The 21,208-nt window shown below is 32.6% G+C and overlaps 1 protein-coding gene across 1 annotated transcript in view; it reads right to left on the reverse strand.

The window, feature by feature from the left end:
* The window catches only part of LOC126748616 (neuronal acetylcholine receptor subunit alpha-7), a 201,631-nt gene that overhangs the window by 30,293 nt on the left and 150,130 nt on the right, over nt 1-21,208 (reverse strand). Inside the window, exon 8 of the mRNA XM_050457969.1 lies at nt 14,443-14,723. Coding sequence (XP_050313926.1) covers nt 14,443-14,723 — 281 coding nt within the window. The remainder of the gene's footprint in view (nt 1-14,442; nt 14,724-21,208) is intronic.

A 21,208-nucleotide genomic window follows, 5' to 3' on the forward strand; every position in this document is an offset into this window, starting at 1 on the left:
GCAGTGGTAGAATATTGCAAACTGGAGAGCGGACCTATAGTAACAGCATGATCTCCACACTGCGGGGCAGAAAAGAAACGGAACTCTTACTGCACTATCGTTTCCAAATAATCTTCATAGTTGATGAAAGCAGATTAATGGCCTTCAATCTGAAGTACCCCTCAAGTGACGATAGGGTGCTAAGAATCCCCCCTTCGTCATCCATTAATCAAAATTTAGTGAATGGAAATTTGGGAATATGGAGAAAAAAATGAACAGGATCAATATCGATATCTAAGGTCTCAGCGAAGTCTAATGATCCAGACCGGGTAAGATAAGATCTAACAACAACGGATAAATCTCCTCTTTCTCAATGACCGGATCATACTAATGACATTTCAAACATTTCACAGTATTATGAACTTCATACAATTATACGCGCCAACCAATGACAGAGAAGAAGTCAGCTGTAGACGCAGACGTTTAAATAAAAGTAACTAAAAAAGGCGAAATTACGATAATCATGGGAGATCTAAATGCTAAAGTTGGATGTGGTGCAGATTCCGAGGCTGTCGGGGTTTTCGGTCTAGTGTGATGACTATATTTTTTTTCATCTCCAATACTTTCTTTAAAGACTTGCACATATACCAGGCGTTTATAACTTGATATCACGTGCAGACAACCAGGATAGAATAATACGCAATCAGATAGATGACATAGTGACTGTCCTCGAAATCGAAAAGTATAGTACTGTACCGAACACAACCCGGTTGTTATGGACTTGGGAATAAAACGTTTCACAAAAATAAAATACAACACCTTAAACAAACAGGTTAATTTAGAAAAACTTAACAACACCAAACAAGAGTAGGCTAACTAAAACAAAAACTTGAGAGGAACTTGAGAAGAAACACACCAGCCACACCAGCACAACTATATGCAAAGGATACGTGGTATAAAATGAAGAATATGATAGTGAAAGTTCAGGAACAAGAGATTGGATTTAAGGAAAACAAAAAGAGAAAGAAATGGACGGCAGAGGAAATTCTGGACCTCATGACGGAGAGAACAAAGTGCAAGGGAATACCGCTGAAGTAAAAGGAGGTAAGCAAGGCCATGAGATGGAAATATAGAAAAGCAAGAGTTGTATCTGTCCGAAAAACGCCGACAAATTGAGTTACTGCAGCGAAAACATGATTCATTTATCTTGCAAAAGAAGGTAAAAAAGCTGACATCAGAAATGCGAATGCAAAAATAAGCTGAAATGCGAGAAATGCGAAAAATCAGATCATAAATGGAATCAAAAAAAAAATTTAAAGATGGAAGAACTACGTAAAGAAACTGTTCGATGTTGACCGGCCGAAGTCTCCAATGGAGGTGGATGATGACAGAGAGAAGGACCTACTATTACAAAGAGCGAAGTTAGCCATGCAATAAAGATCAGAAAAACAGAAAAGCGACAGAATCAAATAAAGTATATGCAGAGATGCCTAAAATTATCCTAAACCAAGAAGGCAAAGACCTAGAACTATGGCGTTAATGATTTCATGTTAATAATAATTTAACTTGATAGTTAAATTATTCAACGCCATCTACAGTGCCAGAACAAATCCTTTGTGAATGACTCAAGTCTACCTTCATTCCGCGATTCCAAAAATGCCAAACTCCCCTTAGTGTGACGACTACCGCAGTCTTAATTAGTTTGATGTCTCACGTCCTCAAAGTATTCTTAAAAATAATCCATACACCGATTTATAAGAAATGCATATAACAAATAATTAACACTCAATTCGCATTTCAGAGATGTAAGGATATGAACACTGACTATCGTCATTGCGTCATCGTCATTGCGATTGCGTCAGGTATCAGAGATATTATCAGCAACCGGAATTGACAAAAGAGATATTACAATCATAGCACAACTCTACTGGAACTAGACTGCGGAGGTTCAAATGCCGTGTCAAGAAGGAAGGGCATATGGCAGTTAGGCTAAAGACATACTTGGCGTACGAAGCCATTTTCAGAGGGGCTTCTATCTTTCACTAGATATCGGAGGTATGAACGTGAATAAAGTTCGCATCATTAATATAAGATACGAAGACGATACCGTGATCCTCAGACTAGCATAAAATGATGGATCAGATTTCACAACATAGTAAATGATTCGGACTACATATGAACACTTCCAAGACCAAATTAATCATTTTCTCTAAGGTTCACTGCAGTCCAATGACTCGGTGAGTAGCGACAGCATTGCTCTATATCAGCACAACATACGAAATCTGTGGACGGAGAAGTTAAGGGGTTTTGTTAATTTTTGAGGCCACTTATACAATGTGCAGATACCATTATGCTGTCGGATCCATAAGTACACCAAGAAATTTGATATGGGACTCATGTTCGTAGAAGCTATGAACGCTTCTCAGAGCAAAACTCATTCTCTCAGTCTTGCCTCTGTTCAATATCAGCCTATTTAAAAGAAACCAACTTTCTGCCATTTCCTGTGCCTTAACGGAGCTCAATAGAGAATCCTCAAGTGTGCTTCTAGTAACTGAGATTATAGTGTCATCGGCAAAAAGTCTGAAATTTACATTAGGATTTATAAGTAACAAAACATTAATATAAACCATAAATAATATTGAGCCTAGAATTGAACCTTGGGGTACACCAATCTTTATCTCCTGCCTTGTCAACACAGCACCTCTGTTCCGGACTTTTAGATTTCTGCTGGTTAAATATAAGCCTCAATCCAAGTTAATTTTTATTAAACAAGTGATAATCCTCAAAAAAGTGAACAATCTGCTCTGACAGACATTTCTCCAAAACTTGTAAAACAATAGGAAAAAGAGAAATTGATCTATAATTTCCAGCAACGTCTGGACTTCCCTTCTTGAACAAAGGAAGCACTAAAGCAGCCTGGAAAAGAGTTTTCTATTATATATGCATGTATAACTTTTGTTAAATGTATAATTACAATGAGGATTTTAATATATTTAAATACCTTCACATTAATTAGCCATATATGCCCCGGCTAGTTTTATTTTTAAGTTGATTTATGACGCTCCTTATTGTATTAAAACTTCTTAACTGAAAAAAAAACTTCTTTAAAGCTGAAATTTTTGAAAATATTAACACTACTAAGAATTAATAGAGGATCTATTTATGATTCATGATATTTAAAAAATAATCATTGAAGTTATCTGTAGTAAATCCAATGATATTGGGCAAACCACCCAATATCATTTTAAAAAGTCAGGTGCTATATCTTTAATGTATTACTGTACGGTTGTGAAGGCTTTTGATCCGATAATTGAGAGAAGGATCGAGCCTTTTGAAATGTACATATATCGCATACATGCTTCGTATCTCATGGATGGAATGGAATCTCTTCTCATGGATTAACCGAGTTACAAACGGAGAGGTATTACATAGGCCATATCATGAGAGGCAAAAAATACGAATTACTGAGGCTGATAATTGAAGAAAAGATTCAGGGAAGAAGATCTATTGGAAGACGTCAGAACCCCTGGTTGAAAGAAATTAGAAGATAGTTCGGGTACATTCTGACTGAGATTTTAGAGCTGCTGTATCCAGGACAATGTTAGACATATGGATCGCCTACTTTCGTGAGAAGAGGGAGTGGTAAGAAGAAGTACTTTTGCAGCATTTTTTGAAAGGTTTTTATTCAATGAAGATCAGAGACTTGCAATCATATTGCATATACATATTGAATTAATTGATTTCTGTTTTTTGTCATAACATAACAGTATTAGATAAGCAAACAAAAGAAAAAGAGCTATATTTTTAGGGTGCTTAATTTTTTGCATTTTTTTTGTTAAGGTGTTTCTTGAAATGCCAGTAAGCTTAATAATTTATTTAAACTTTAATTTATCAGTATTTCTATTGATTGTTGATTGAGATAATTATAAAAAAAAATTATATTTTTGTAAATAGTTCAACACCTTGAACTCTTTTCGGTCACCCTTGTTTATTAGTTCTCTGATGTAACAAATTTAATTGCCAGCAAAACTCTCGATTCGTCTCGTATTTTACTTAGTAAATTTTAATAAAATTTTAAATAATTTATTTTTTACTAAAATATTTGTATATCCTTGTATTGGATATTGCTAACTATTAAAAAGCAACGCTTTTAGATCATCAAAAGCGTATTTTCCACCAATACGAAAATTTAAAAGTAGCTTCCAAAAAAATAAGAATATCTCTTTGAAAATATATTTAAAAAAACAGAGTTATTTTAATGCAAATTCTTATTTATTTCAGGCAGTCGAAGCTATTTTGTGATTTCATTCAGATAGTTGAATCCAATTTGTATTTTCTTTCAGGTACTTCAAATTGAATTGTCTAGATTTTTTTTATATCGATCAAGATTATTTCTAATTTTTTCCAGGCAATTTGTTGTTTTAGGCAGTCGAAGATCAAATCGGAAAATCTGTTTTTTTCGCAGCTAGACATTACTGTTTAATAATATACGTAAACTACCTAGACAAAACATGTTTTTTTCTTTCGGGAATTATAAGAGAAAACAAGAAATTACGTAAAAAGCATTTTAAGAAAAACACATTTTTGTTTCTTTCAGAGATACTTTCAATATATTAGGTAGATGTAAATTGCTGAAAATGCAATTATGAATCGATAATTGACTAATAAAACTATCATATTAGTGATTAAATATTGCCTTATTTTGTATAAAATACACGTTTACACAAAAAAAGCCACTCAAAACGAATATTATATACAAAAACCTTAAATTTAACCTAAAAGAACCCAAAAGAAAAAGAAAACAAAACAAACGGACATGTGTATAAAAGACCGTAATGAATATTTGTCAAAAAGCTTTCCTTACAATGACCCTAACCTAAATTTCCAAGAAATAAACAGGGTAGATTTCGCATGCAAATGAAAAACCCAGTATTCCAATTATTCCTCTTCCGTAGGCTGATGTCTAAACAATGCTGGTGAAATTTCGCTTAAATATTGGGTTATTTTAAATACGAAAGCTGAGAAAAGGAATGAAATAGCACAGAGGCGTAAACATACAAATTTTTATTTCAATAATTAAAAGGCAAAAAAATATGATTGGATTGGCACAATAAATATTCCATTTTAACAAAACTGAAATTATACCAACCAGTGTCTACCGGCAAAATCAGCAGTGCTATAATCACTTAATATGTCAAATTACAATCACCATTAACTTAATCAGGTAGATAAAGTAAACTTCAATTAGACAATTAAACAACTTAATAGTAAACATCTTTTGCTGACTTGCAATAATGCGACTTATATTAATATTATTTATGGCCATAATTTTATAGGAAATTTAAATTTTCTGTATACATTCTTAAAATTACGTGAGACTTTACGGAAAATTAAATCTTCGCTTAACGAATTAGGTAAGATGGAGTGTCAACGCTTCAAATGCAAATGAGTATAAAACTATTTCGTAACTATAGACGAGCAACGAAACAAAAATAAACTACGAACGAAATTTAATTATTGAAACCGAATTATAATTTCTAATGACTTAAAACGCAACGGAAACATTGTTGACCGACAGCGAATTAATGTAATTTAATAATCTGTCAGTTTTGTTTAATTTTAAGGCCTCATTTCACCACACTAAGTATAATTAGCAATAAATTATTTAACTGTAGCTGACTGGCTTCGAAGTTAAAACATTTAATTTGATAGCAAAATAACGAATAACAGGCCATTTATATTTTTAAGTACGGACCTGTCGCATGATAACACAGTCGCTTTTATACCTGTGTGCGTGTGTAAAGTCATCGTCAATGGCGGTCAATAATTGTTTTCAAAGTCAAGGACAGGACCTGATTGAGAATTTTGTTTTGCGGAAATGTTTAGAATAATGTAATAGTAATAATCATAAAAAAATTACTATTTTGTAGACAAAGCAAATAACATAAGAAAAATACATTTATATTTCAACATGATCCACTAAAAAAGTGGTTCACTGCATATAATGCTTTCTCCAACAAGTGTGATTTTAAAAATTTGTGAAATGTGGGCAAAGATGATGTGGATTTGATTTCAACTGACAGATGATTGTGCATTTTTTGCCTTATATAGTATAGGGCTTTTAACTAAATCTGAGCGTAGGGTTGAAAGATAAAGATGCCGACGAGGGGACCAGTAAGAAAGGGAAACCGTCACTGGAGTACAAACGCGAGGGGAGAAGAAGAACTTGATTAGAATAGCTTTAGTTGCGCAGACCAGAAGTGCACCCTAGGTGGACACCACTGAACAGAACATTGGTCATGCGGGAAGTAAAGGAAGAGTCTGAGAGTTTTTAAAATGGAAGGATCCCTCAGTCTAGCCAATAGGTACCGACTATTTTCCATCTCACATGTTTCGGGAGAGCTTCACTATTGGATGCGTCATCGTCCTTCGCATGTTCTTGCACAAATCTTGCATTTTCTCGCACACTTACTTGGGCCTTACCTGCAGTTGTAGCCACCTCATCAGAACCTATATGCATAAATTTGGCCTCATCAGAATTTACCGATACTGTAGTCTAAGTATGTGACATCTACAGTGTTATTTTTTGGGGCACCAAAGCTATATGGGCATACGTTACAAGATATACTTTTTGGCCATCTATCACAGTATCAGTTGGGTCTTTTAGCAGCTTTAAGTTGTCTTTATCTTGCGCCTTGGCTTTAAAATCTGAGTCTGAACTGGCCGAATTCTTCAGCATTGGAAGACATTGAATAAAATCATTAGTTCCCAGTTTTTCTTTTACATAGTGTACAAGCTGCTTGGGTGTCTAAGGTGATGGAATTTTAGCACTTAAGATATAATGCCATTCTTGGTTTATGGAGATTAGTTTGCAGGGTGGAAAGTAATTTTTTTTTAAGAAGCCATTCTTAATAACTTAACCTGACAAGTTGGTCCGAATTGAGGTCGACTTTTTTAGTGGTGGTAGGCTATTACTAATTTTGAGCTTATTTTTGGCAGCTAACTTCTTTACGGTCTGTGACATTTAATTTACAGTTTTACGTAGATCACTCAATTCCTTTAATCCCTTCAAAGGTCTGCCTTTGAGGAGTCGTGAATCTGGTCCTTAATAGAGCCGTTAATATCCATATATATAGATCAATCTTGCTTTATTTCCCCGATTGAATGGAATAAAGATTTTTGCTAGAATGGAAGTCGTGGACATGTTTTTCAAAAGTTTTCCATTTCCTAATTGATCAAAATGTTATGGATTTCCGTTATAATAAAAAAGGTAATTTTTCCTTTTTAGACTTAAACAAAACTAATTACGATTTTGTAAATTAACTAGTTGAGCTAAACATAAGATGCTGTGAGTGTCATCCAATAGAAAGACATAGTCGGACCCCGAAAAATCTGGTTCTGAGGGTAAAAAATCCATAAAATTCCAGAGAAAACTCCATTTTCTATAATACCAAAATGTGTATTTACATTTTTAATTAACAGAACTTTATAACAAAAAGAATTCTGCGTGCCATATATTTTCTTTTTAATGCATTGTTCACTCTGCTCGCATAGAAACAGATCCCTTAGTTCCCTTGCGGCTATTATTTGCTCATTAACCTAAAGAAATCGTTCCATGGGTATTCAAATAGCATTTTTAACATGACTTCCCGGAATATTGTCTCTAGAGGACCTAGAGATTAATTAAACGCTAAGGCAAGTGTTATTAAATTCCAACGGGAATATAATTCTCCAGTGAAAAAAATGTCAACTTTAACTTCCATGCTGAACTTGGCTCTTTATCCGTGGGCTCGTCCTACGCATATTTATGCACATCTATTATTAACACAGCCAGTAGGAAGTTTTTTTAATTGGATTTTTGGCCTGACAAACGGAGAAGCAGCGACACGATAAATTCTTTTGGAGGCAAGATAATTAAAATAAGTAAATTCAATGGCTATATAGGATGGATTATTATTTAATGTTTGAAGTAGATTGGTGAACATGAAAAATTTCATTAAATATCAACAATCATTGAAGGTATTCAGTCATACTATTCAAATTTCATACGAGTCTCTCAAACTTTTTCAGCAGACACTTTGATATTGTGTTGTGCCTAGGAACAACGAACTATTCCTTTTACAATTTCACTAGTAGTGAAGACTGCAATAGAGTCGAATATTTACTGGAATGTATAGTTTGCTCTATTGATCATATTAAAGTAATGATATTCAAAATGCCGAGAATACCAGCTGATTCCCCTAATTCCGGAATGACACGCCGTGCGACGTCTCGAAGATCAGCTAATCTGCCGGAGTCATGGTCAGCCGAGTATATAAGGAGTCGTATCGCCGCTCGGAGGTCGTCGACAGTTCAATCGAACTTTGGTTCGGCATATTGGCGCGAGATTTAAATCGGACATAAAATGTTGTAAATAAATACAGTGAAAATAAATATTTCTAGTAGTCGTGCGTGATTGTCTTTAGTAGTAAATGTGCAAATAAGAGTGTCGTTAACAGCCTAATATGTTTTGCTTTAAGAGAGTTAAAATAAAATAATTTTTAACTTGTATGTGAATATTCAAGAAAAATATTCCTTGAACCAGTTTTCACAATAGTCAAAGTATTTCACTACTCAAAAAGTGCAAGTTTTAGTGCAAAATCCTTGAAAATAATTAACACCCTCTAAAAGTGCTGCTCAGGAGTATAAATCCTAAGCTGACAGTTGATCCAGACACAACAATAGCTCTATGTTTTCTTATAGACTGCAGTTTTTGCCTCAATGTTCTACCTTATGGGAAAACCTTTGGAGAGCTTAAAGTCCTCGGTATTGATTTGTATGGTCCACCTCCTTGTCATGGCATTCAGTATGTCTACTATCTTGGTCGTTACAGATGATTTTAGCAATTTTAGTCTCTTCTTTACAGTCAAGAAGTTAGTTCCCTTATGCTGTTACAATGAAGTTGAGTTTCGCAGCGGTAAATTCACCGATCTTTGGTCCTCTTATAGTATGAGTCATTTCTAACTGAAATTATCTATCTTGCTTTATTCACACTTAAACCCTAACTCTTTTTCAAACTAAGGTATCAAAAAAACAAATCGGATATTGCTATTATCAACTTCACAAAATACTTAAGCTCCATTACATTTCTCTACTTTACTCCATTACTCTCTACTTTTTTATGATTTTATCGAATAGAGGTTAATACAGTCAACTCTTGTAAGTGCTACAGAGTAAGACATTAAGTAACTAAGCCATTAGAATGCGCAAATTTGTATGGACGGCACAAGGCTAAATTATTAAAGATACCCAAGTCACTTCTTCTTTTTAAACATCTTGGTCTCTAATAACTTTTATAGAAAATTTTAAAGGTACAATTAATGAAAAAACTGCAGTAATACCCTGAAGTTAAAATGACCTATTAGATCGAAATAAGCAATAAATTTGATGACCTGGGCAGTCAGATAGATTATTTAAAAATTGATGACATAGTATAACACTACGATCAGGTACCAAGAAACTTCTATAAAGAAATAAGGCAAACACGGAAAGGTTTTCAAGCCAGAATTGGCTTAATAGAAGACAGCAATAGAAATAAACTCACAGAAAGAGAAATAGAGTAGAGCAATGAAAACAATATTTTGAAGAGCTGTTGAATATGGAGAAGCTAAATAATCCGTTAAAGTTGGTAAGTGATAATAAAGATACAATACGGACAAGTGATTGTCCCCTTCTGTAGAGGAAGTTCGCAAGGCAATTGAAAAATTAAAATTTACCAGGTTTAGATGGTCTTTAAGCAGAGTGGATCAAATATACAATCTTATCAATACTTAATCTGTAATAATACCAATTTATAAGAAAGGCCCCAAAAAGGTGTGTCAAAACTACAGTCTCTGGCATACAAAGTACTCTCTAACATCTTACTAAATAGACAAGCTTCCTTTGCGAAAGGTGTATTGAAGCATATCAGTGTGGGTTTCGACTGGGAAGGAGGACAATAGATCAGATATTTAACGCGAGACAAAATTTCGAAAAGCAGTGGGGACACAAGTTAAACTTTAAGGAACAACTTCAATATTCGAAGTGGACTACGACAGGGTGACCCGCTCTCACGATTACTTCTTAATGTAGCTCTAGAATCTGTGATAAAAGGGTTTGATGATCAAGATAATGGTGTGGAAATGAGAAGAAATTTAAGGCGTTAGCATAAGCGGGCGATTTAGGGATTATATGCAACACAAAGCTGGTGTAAAAACTTAATACGCTAAAAAAAGAGAGAGGAATGAGAACAGGGCTACAGACAAGTAAAGAGAAAATTAAATACATAAAATTAGATCGAAAAAAATTGTAAGCAACGTTCAGCCGAGTATATAAGAAGCTGTATCCTCGATAGTGGTCAGTTCAATGAAGTAAAGTTTTTAACATTGGCGCAAAATTGAAATAGTTGTAAATAAATATTTCTAGTAGTCGTGTTTTCGTAGTGAAGTATCTAAATAAATTAACTATTCTTAATTATTTTAAATTACATCTAATGAACGGAAAAAACGCTATAATATCAGATACATAGCGAAGACATAGTCGTAGCTGCCTTGAGCAATTCGCTTCAAACCACGAAATATACCAAGAAAAATGAAAATGAAGATAATTAATATAATAGTGATTCCTGTGGTCCTGTATGAGTGGGAGACGTAGACTATGACTATCAGAGAACAAGAAAGGCAACTCCCGACCTGTACAAGATCCAGTAACAACCCAGTGGAGGAAACGCACGGGTAATGCAGTAAAGGCAAGAAGGTGGAAAGATAATGTAGAGAGCTAATGTGATGAAAATACGAAATTAGTAAGAAATAGCAAGAGATCGAGGAGGCTAAAACGCTTAAAGTGTTGTTTGGCTACGTTAAGTAAGTAAATACAATAATTAAACAAATCCTCACAAATCCTTATCAACAAATCCTATCAATTTGTCAATATATTGATGATTCGTAGAATATCTTTAATCAAGTTATATGTTATTAATTCAATATGCTTTCCCCTGACAGGCGAACGATGGTTCAGATTCACTTTATTCCCGAATTGATTGACAATAAAATACACTGTCTAGAGTAAATTGATAATTTAATTTTTTAGTGCTAGAACTGTGTGGCGATTCCTTTTAAACTCGAAAAACTCTCCAACAATTAAATCGTGCAATGCGTGCAATTAAAACGATTTAATTATTGATGTGGTATATTTGATTGCAAAATTATAACTATTAAAACAAATTTTTCAAAAATTTCTTTTTTTAGGTTTCGAATTTATTGCAACAAACACCGATTTCTTTTACAACTTTATCACCTTGTAGTTTCATCTAGGAAACACGTCCTTAAATTTCTTCGCTATATTAACAAAACACAGTCTAATAAATCCTTACAGAGTAAGAGCAACATTGTAACAGAATCGATATTGTTTATAGAAGATGTATTACAAAGCGCCCTTATTTGGTTACACTGAAACTATTAGATATTTACACAAGCTCCGAGAATGAAACTTCTAATAAACGTTCCTTATTCTATGACAATAGTTTTATTTCACCGAAGAGGGAATAATTCCCAAGGTACGTTTCCTAATAAACGACAACGAAAATTTGAGATGTAGCAGCTTTGTTGTCTGGTAAATAAATAGATTCTAGCTTAGTAAGTAAACCGTTACCCTTTGTTTTATTTTATCTAAAAACTCGTAATATGGGGCTTAATATCAAAAACACATAAATGTACGATATGAAATTCATGCTACAATAATTCACCTTTACGTCAAAATGTTTTCCTCTTTACACAGTTAAAATATCCTCTCTTATTATAACCTTTGTACATTCTATAATAACATAACCTCGTTATCTTTATATGTATATATTATATATAGTCACGAACTGCGCTTTATATTAAGTGTACGACCGCAAGCTTAGTTAAATCTAGTTCAAAACTAGAGACTTAACACAACAGTTTTGTTATACGCCATTTGTTACAAAGTAACTTTAGGATTGTTCCGTTTTCGGCCTCAAGAATGTCTAAAACAATTTTACTTCTTGTACTGCGAGTGCATATACACACATTTTATCATCCATCAGCACAAGTCATTAGTTTCATTGCTTCATTAATGATTTTTTAGTTTTATTATTGTAGTGCAACATAAATATGGTGTCAGAGGATACTTCCTTAGTTACTCTATATTATAAGAACAATTCCATTAATAAGTGGTTTCTTTGAGCAACTGAAGAAAATTGTTTAATTGTCCTTTCGATGAAGATTAAAGGATGAGGGTCTATTACTAAAACTACTAGTAGAATAGACACTTTATCGTGTGCCATATACATGATGATTTTCAACCTATGCGCATAAACTTGGGAAATGATAGCTGATGAGTAATAATGAGTAATAATGAAAAATAAATTTAGTAAAATATTTTTAGTTTTGGAGATATCCATATTTTTTTAAATAAAAAACGTGTATTTTTTAACGTGTTTAATTTAAACTAATTTAAAGCAACTGGTCGAAGTTGTTTCCATTATTTTCGATACAGACTTGAGCTCGTCGAATCCATGGAGACGTACATGCACGGGCCAAACCAGGCTGTAGGCGAATTGCGTCACTGGCAGCGTTTATGCGATGTCGTAGCTCTTGCTCAGTATCAACTTCGTTTACATACACCATTGTTTTCATATGACCCCACAAATAAAAGTCTAATGGATTAAGGTAAGGCGAGCGAGGGGGCCACTCAACTGGACCATCACGACCTATCCATCGTCCGGGAAATACACGATCTAAATGTTGTCGCACTGGTCGTGAAAAATGTGGTGGAGCACCATCATGAAGAAACCACATATTCTGCCTAACGTTGAGATTCACATTTTCAAGGAGCACTGGTAAATTGTTGCGCAAAAATTCTAAATACCGAGCACCAGTTAAACGATTTTCCAGAATAAAAGGTCCGATGAGCATCCCGTTCACAATTCCAACCCATACATTTACAGAAAAACGTTGTTGAAAGTATGTTCTCCGTGTAATATCCGGATTTTCCAAAGCCCAGTAATGAGTGTTATGAAAGTTGAAAATTCCATTGCGCGTAAAATTTGCCTCATCCGTAACTAAAATGTTCATGGTAAAGTTTGGGCTTAACTGCTGTGTGATGTAACAACCACTCACAAAAGTGTACTCGAAGCGGCAAATCTCTTGGAAGTAGGGCTTGTACCCTCTGCACATGAAAGGGGTTCAGCAACTCGTGCCTTAAAATTTGGCAACTTGTAGATTGCGATATTCTAAATAGCGCTGCAATTGTCCTAGTGCTAATTCCAGGTTGTTCTTCGATAACTTCTAAAATATCTTCCTCCAGATTTAGAATGTGCCTAGGTCTAATAGCTCCTCCATCTTGTCCGGGTGATATCCTTAAGGAAATCTTTGGGCATACAGATCAGCTGCTGCCACTGCATTCTGATGCGTTTCTCCGTAAACCAAAACCATGTCGACAAGTTCTTCGTTTGTAAAAATATGCGCCATTACATTCGACGCTTTTATTTTGTTCGTGTGAAAATAACGATCGAAAACGACCACAGCCACCAACAAACTAAGTACTGCTAAAGATTCCAAACAACAAATTCCAAACATTATGACTTGTTTACTATCAGTTATTAATAAATAAAATAAGTTCGTCTGATACACGTTCTGTTGACATTTGTTTAACTTTATTTCGGAAACCAAAAATATTTTACTAAATTTTTCTCTCATTATTACTCATTATTAATCTTCATCTACCATTTCCCAAGTTTATGCGCATCGGTTGAAAATCATCCTGTATAATATCAACGAAGGAATGTAGATTTAGAAATGAAGAATAACTAGAGAAAACTAGAATAGGGATATTAAGAAAAAAACATTTCTTTTCAGGTTAAGTATGCAAATTGAAACACAAAAATAACAAGGAGCACGTAAGCACCAAGGTTTCTTCCTTGAAGAGTGAAACCTAAAACAATTTTTTGGAAACACTTTATTCCAGACTGTTGAGGCTTAACTAAGAGGACGTAAAAGTTATGGAAAGATTCTTCTAAGAGAAATAATTAAAAAAAATAAACCTGAAGTAGGCAGTAAATCAATAAAACCAAATTGGTCAAACTGTTTTTATCTTGGAAGAAAAAACTAACGCTCCATTTATCAAGTTATTTATTCAATTGAAACCCACACTACATTTCTGAAATATTGATGTTATTTTCGCTAAGCTCCCGAAAGTTCGGTTTTAAAAACCATTTTACCACGAGAAACTAATTAACCTTTTGTATCAGCATGACGTGAAATAGGAAAAATGAAACAACGAAAAAGTATCCGCTTTCAGCATTATTCACTTTTTTAAAAGTTTGGCGTGAAAATGTAATGGATAAATGAAATGTCTACAGTAGGATTTTGTTTTGCCGCATATCCTCTTATTATGTGAATATTTTTAGTCAAATTTTTATATTACCTGAATACAGTCCGGTAAAAAGTAGCTGGCATAGGAGTAGGTGTTCCACCACCACGGTAGTTATGTCGGAAATCATCATCGATATCCAGCACATTTGCTAGTAAACTTTTCGACGACCTTTCTTTAAGTTCAACGTCTGGAAAGTGTATTGTCTTTCTATCGGCTGTGGCTGAAGATGGTCGAGGTGGTGGGGAGTAAGTATTACTTCCATTGCTTTCATCTCCTCCTGGTCGGTGCATACACAAGATTTTGGGAAGCCATGTTAAAAATACTAACCTTACCTGAAAATAAAACAAAGGATTAAGTAAGTTTTTCTTTCCCTGTTGAGGTAGTATTAAGTCAATAAATAAGAAAAGTGAAAAACGTCTGATTTGATAATAATTTATCCACTTATTGTTTGGTGCGCCGTGCAATAGAAGTCCATCATTACTATGCTTTGGCAAATAATTTATTACTGTTAATTATTATATACAGGGTGCTTGAAAAATAGACGGAGATATTTCAATGGGCGATTTCTTTTAAAAAAATATGAGAAAAAGTTTCTATAAACATGGGTCCGCAATTGCACAGTTTTCAAGATACAGGTCAATACATTTTTTTTTAAATATAATTTTTTTATTAATATTAGACAATAGACGGGGTGTCGTGAACTGCAGTGTCCAAACTTTAGCAGTGCATCTGTATTCTGAATAAGCCTCATTTTTCTTTATGAAACATATATCCAAAAACGTTTTCCAAATACAGGGTTTAGAAATTTTAAGAAATATTTCTTAGCTATATAGCAAAAGGCATTTTCTGATCTAAAAGATATATAGATTATATATGTATATAAAACTTGATTCTCTATGTTTTTTTCATATGATACAAGGTTTTTGAGTAAGAAAATAAAAGCCACGTGTGTTCTTTTAAGGAAATTCTTTATTTTCTGCAAAGAAGGATGAAATAAACCCAAGCTCTTTATACCTAGTCCAAGACGTAAAGCCAAGATGAGCCATTAGCATTTCTAAGTTCTTTGGCCTCTGATAACTCTGGGTGAGGCTCTAGAAATCTATCAGAATCTTTATGAACATCTGATTCCTGTCAGTACCTCCTTAGAAATCTCTATAGATTGAATCAACAAAAAGCCTTCTTTACTTTGGAAGGTTAAGATTGTTTGGTCACATATTATTTGTTTGTTGTTATTGAACGGTTATTGATAAAAACGTGTTAAAAGGAAGAGATTATACTCCTAAACTCTTTGGTTAGGAAATCAGTCACAATTCTTGCCAGAACATTGGGGAAACTGTAATATAATGGGAATTGATTAATTGTTTTCAATATCTTTCTTAGCGCAATATTTTTATAAATTGAAGTGACATATGAACGTGGCCAAAATTCTAGGAAAGTGTACATGGATACAGTCCGATACAATAAAGTGGCATGGAAAGTGTAAAAGCACAATGTTTCACAAAAAAATGGAGAAATTCCATCAAGACTCCTTACGTGAATTAACACAATAAAGGTAATCTGTAACAGAAGGAATGGATATTTACAGAATTGGGCAATGAAAAAATATGGGCAATGATAAAATATACATTTCAAATAAATTTTGCATGGTGATAGCATTTTGAGATCTAAACATTACATTATTACTTTAATTATCATAAAAAACTAAATCAGGATGAATTTCTTCCCTTTCATTATGAATTTCATTAATTTGGTATAGGTATGTTCCACATCATGGATAAAATTCATTGATTAGTCGTTTTTCGAAAGTGAAATCTGTGTTTCCTAGATCGCCTTTCAGCTCATCAATTGCCACGAATATCAGTTTTAGCTCGAATTTTTTTTGATGAGATAAGCTTACACCTTTACACGTATTCTACAGATGTGGAACCAAGGTGACTCACTGACATTTTTAAGTTCTTTGGCTTCTGATAACTCTTGAAAAGGCTCCAGAAATCCATTAAGGTCCTTAATTAAACTATATAATAATAATAATAACGTTTATTAATTCCCAATACAATTAACAATTCAATATTTACATTGCTGTAAAAGAAATAATAATAATATAATTGTGCGGGATTAAATGGCCTAATTTTCAGCATCCTAACAATTACGTAGGGGCTGTTAAAGCCACTAAGTAAACTGTTTATTTATTTATTTATTTTTTTATAAGTATATATATATAAGAATATATTTACAAAATAAAAAGGAAGAAAGAGAGAGAGAACAGTAAGAGAGATCGAAAGAAAAGAAGAGAAAAGAAGAGATGACACTATAAATGCAGCGCTACGTCACATATTCTATAATTAAATACGTCACATATTCTATAGTTACATATTAAACAAAAATTTTTTTCCAAATTGAATTTCTAAATGAGCGGACTAACAATGTTAAATCACTAATTTTATACTTATTTATCAGCTTGGCAGCATTATAGGAAGAAGATGATTTAAAAATTTCCTTATGATGTCTTGGAATGTCAACAAGATATCTTTGTCTTAGGTTTACATGATGTGCTGAAGTCCTTAGTTTAATTTTATTAAAGAGGTAGTAAGGGATGCGATTTTTCAAAAATTGTATAATAAAAAGAAAATGAATGTAGCTCTCTACGTGTTGTCATATCTAACCATTTTACATCTTTAAGCTTATAAGTAATGCTGTTGCGTCTTCGTATACCAAAAATAAATCTTAGGAGTTTTGAACAACTTGAATTCGACGTTTTGTTTCACTATCAAGGCATGGGCCATAAATTGAGTCACAAAAGTTAAAGTGAGATAAGACTAAGGATTCCCATAATGTTTTTTCTGTTGTTTGATTTAAATAATGTCTGTGTGGATAAAGCATTTTTAGGGTTGAATAAGCTATTTTAAGTTTTATAATGATTTGTTCTTTAAATCGTAATTTATGATCTATAATTTATAAGTTTTTCGCACTATTAGTGTTATCTTTTCATTTCCTATTTTTAAGTGAAGATCATTAACTAAATTCGTTCGGTGAATGTCACTGGCAAAGACAATTGCTACGGATTTGGCTGTATTAAGTTTAAGCTGAATATTTGTCGATTTTTCGTATAAATACTGAAGGTCACTATTTATTTTTAAATTTCCTTCCTCAGTACCAGGAACAGTGAAGCTGTAAATTAATTGGGTATCATCAGCATACATATGGTGATCACAGTATTGAAGACATTTGTAGATGTTACAAGTGTAAATCGAATAAAAGAGAGGGCCCAGAATGCTTTCTTGAGGAAAACCAGCTGTTATTTTTACACTACTTGAAACACAGTCACCGATGCAAACTGTTTGAAACCTATCTGTTAAATATGATTTAATTAGCCTTAATGCCATGTCAGACAACCCAATATACTGCAGTACTACCAACAACAGTTAATGGTTTAGAGTGTCAAATGCTTTAGAGTAGTCTAGCATAATAAGAACAGATACATTTTTCAAATCTAATGATTTAAATATTGAATCAGTGACCTCAGCAAGAGTTGTCTCACAACTATGCCCCTGTCTAAAACCGGATTGTTTAACGGGTAAAATATTGTTAGAATTTACAAAAGTGCCAATCTGAGTCTCCATTACTTTTTCTAAAATTTTGGATAAGCAAGGAAGGATAGAGATTGATTGAAGGTCGCTAAATTCCTTAGGGTTGTTACATTTGCACAATGGACTGACTTTGGCTTGCTTCCATAAATCAGGAAATGTACCTGATATCAAGCAAAAATTTACAAGATGTCAAATATGAGGAATTAAAAATGGACAACAGTATAAAATAAGATTTAAATTTGATTTATCTTGGCCAAGTGCATTTGATTTTAGGTTATAAATTACTTTTAATATATCGCTATCTGCCACAGAAATAAAAGAAATTGAATGTGGTTGAATATATTTTTTATAATGTTTATTTTTTTAAGGTCTTACCATTTCTGCATAGTGGTACCTTACTTAAAGACGGTATTCAGATAAGCTTTTTTTCAGCTCTTATGGCCGATGTTGTAAAATTACGAAGTTCTTTATAGTAAACCTAGTGATTGGAGTTTTTAGTGGCTCGGAATTTATTAAGTGCTTTATTGCGAAGTTTTATCATAAGACGAATGTTATATCTAATCCATGGTGAGTATGGTTTGGTTTTGCCATTAACACTGTCGAGAGGGATATGTTTATCAAACAATCCTAATAAACTTGAAGTTAGAAAATTTACCTTTTCATTGGCGTTATTTAATTCACAAAAAATGTTTCAGGAAATGTTTTCAAGGTCGCGTTAAAAAAATTCTTTATTAATTAGGTTAAGACGTCAAAATTTAAAATTATATAATGGTTTTACATTTTTCTTTTTTGTCTGAATATTACAAAAGATTAGGTTATGATCAGATATCTGTATATCTTCGGTGCATTTATGACGTTATCCTGATTATAAAATATTAAATCAATAGTAGATGAGCTATAATTATTTATCCATGTGGGCTCTGAGATAAGGTGTTTTAAACCAAATACGTGAGTAATATTTTGTAAAGATTCACTTAGTTTGTTGCCCATATTTCCCATGTCAATATTAAAATCCCCAAAGCAAAAGAGTGCATCATTGCTTAAAAATAATTCTGTCAATATTTCCCCTTTATAATTAAAAAAAATTTTAATATTCGATGAAGGTGGTCTATATATATTGCCTAATATGAAGATTTCATCACCCAAGAATAACTTAACCCAAATGTGTTCAATAAATTTGGAAGATTGTCAGAAATTTCAATTAATTAAAGCCATTCATTAATCAGTCATTTTTTGAGAACAAACCTTGAGTTTCCTAAATTGATTTTCAGGACCTCATCCATGTCCACGAATACTAGCTCCAGTTAGAATTTGCTTCAAGAAGTTTGAATATTTTGTAAGAAAATTTTTCATTTAATTCAGGGAAAGGTGGGAGCTCTTATACCTAGTCCAAGACGTAAAACCAAATTGACTTATTGCCATTTCCAAGTTCTTTGACTTTTGATAACTCCGAGTGAGGCTCTAGAAGTTCATCAAGATCCTTAAGTGAACTTCTGGTTCATGTCAGTACTTCAGAATCTATGAGCACGCTTTACAGCTTGCACTAGGTCACTTTAGTACATGGAATCAATGAAACAAAGATACTTCATTGGCCTTCCTTAAGTTTTTTGACTGCTGGTAACTTTCGCTAAATTCCTAGTTATCTAAGAGTACTAAACCTATAATTTCCTTTTACTTAAAAATGATTTAGGCCAGCTTACAGCTGAAGATTCTAACATATTCATGATATCCAAGAATTCTTCACAATTCAGCTGGTTTCAGTGAAATTATATAAATAATCATTCAGATATTTAACAATTTTTGCTTTGGTGTACTTTTCTAATTGATAGAATTCATCAATGACTCATCGTTTTTGACAGTGATTTATGAGTTTCATTCTTAGGATCATGGATTCCATGATTCTTATATTCAGTAATATTTTACTTTGGGTAGTGCCACTCTTCTGCAAGAAAACTCATTTCCATGTACAATGACATAGAAGCCATAGGAGATATTGTAGGAAAAAGGGAAATTTTGCATCGTTAAAAAAAGGCGAAGAATCAAATTTGCTCCCCGTACTGAACGAGTGTTAGATCAGTGGTGCACCTTTTTTAATCAAGTATAATTAATTAATATTCACGAACAGACACCACTGATTTTGATAGGCGTGTACCAAATTTTATAAAAATATCTGAAGTAATAAAGTGTTAGATCAGTGGTGCACCTTTTTTTAATCAAGTATAATTAATTAATATTCACGAACAGACACCACTGATTTTGATAGGCGTGTACCAAATTTCATAAAAATATCTGAAGTAATAAAAAAGTTATGACTGAAAAGAATTAAGGATTATTTTGAACATAGAATCCGTCATTAAAGTTAGACACTGCTATTTGGGACACTCTGTATTTATTGTCAAATATTTTACAATTTTCTTGCTTTCCATGAGTTTTTAAACTAATTAATACACAAAAAGTAAGACAAAATTTAATAAGTGAAGTACTTTGTATTTAATATGTTTTTTAGGCTTTTGTTGAAAATAAAAAGAACGATTTAATGTTTTTTAATAAAATATCTACAACAGGTAAACTTTTACTAGTAAAAAATTAGCAATACATGAAAACTAAATTTTTATTATAATTTGGTATTTACATAGATATAGTAAATTTCAGGGCAGTAGTAAAAAAATGACAAAGAGTTTAGAGAATATTAATATTAATTTTTGTCTAGTTTACTTCAATAATAAAATTTATAATTTTAAAATACTTTTAATCTGAATTTAAGTAATCTTGTTTATTATGATTTTACTATGAATTTTACTCGTAAAAAATGAGCAGTTTATACTAAGTAGTATAAAAACCCTTTTTGTAAGTTGGTATTTACGTAAATATATACGAATAATAAAAATGTGATGTCTCTATTATAAGTATTACAAATAATTTACAGAATATGAGTAATTATTTAAAGTATTGATATCTATAATAATTATTGTCAATAAATAGTAAAATTTTACTCATAAGAAATTAAAAATTAATTCTAAATATTATGAACATATTTTTTTAAAATATAATTTGGTATTTACGTACATATAGTAAATTTTAGGTCTGTAATGCAAAGTTACAGATAATAAATATTAATTTTTTGACCGATTCACTTTATGATTAAAGTTTGTAATTTTCAAAAGCCATTTTTTTTATTTAAGCTGATTTAAATTAATTACTATTTTATCCGTAATTTTAATATAATTTTA

The sequence above is a fragment of the Anthonomus grandis genome, chromosome 22 (assembly GCF_022605725.1).
Source record: "Anthonomus grandis grandis chromosome 22, icAntGran1.3, whole genome shotgun sequence".
NCBI lineage: Eukaryota > Metazoa > Arthropoda > Insecta > Coleoptera > Curculionidae > Anthonomus > Anthonomus grandis.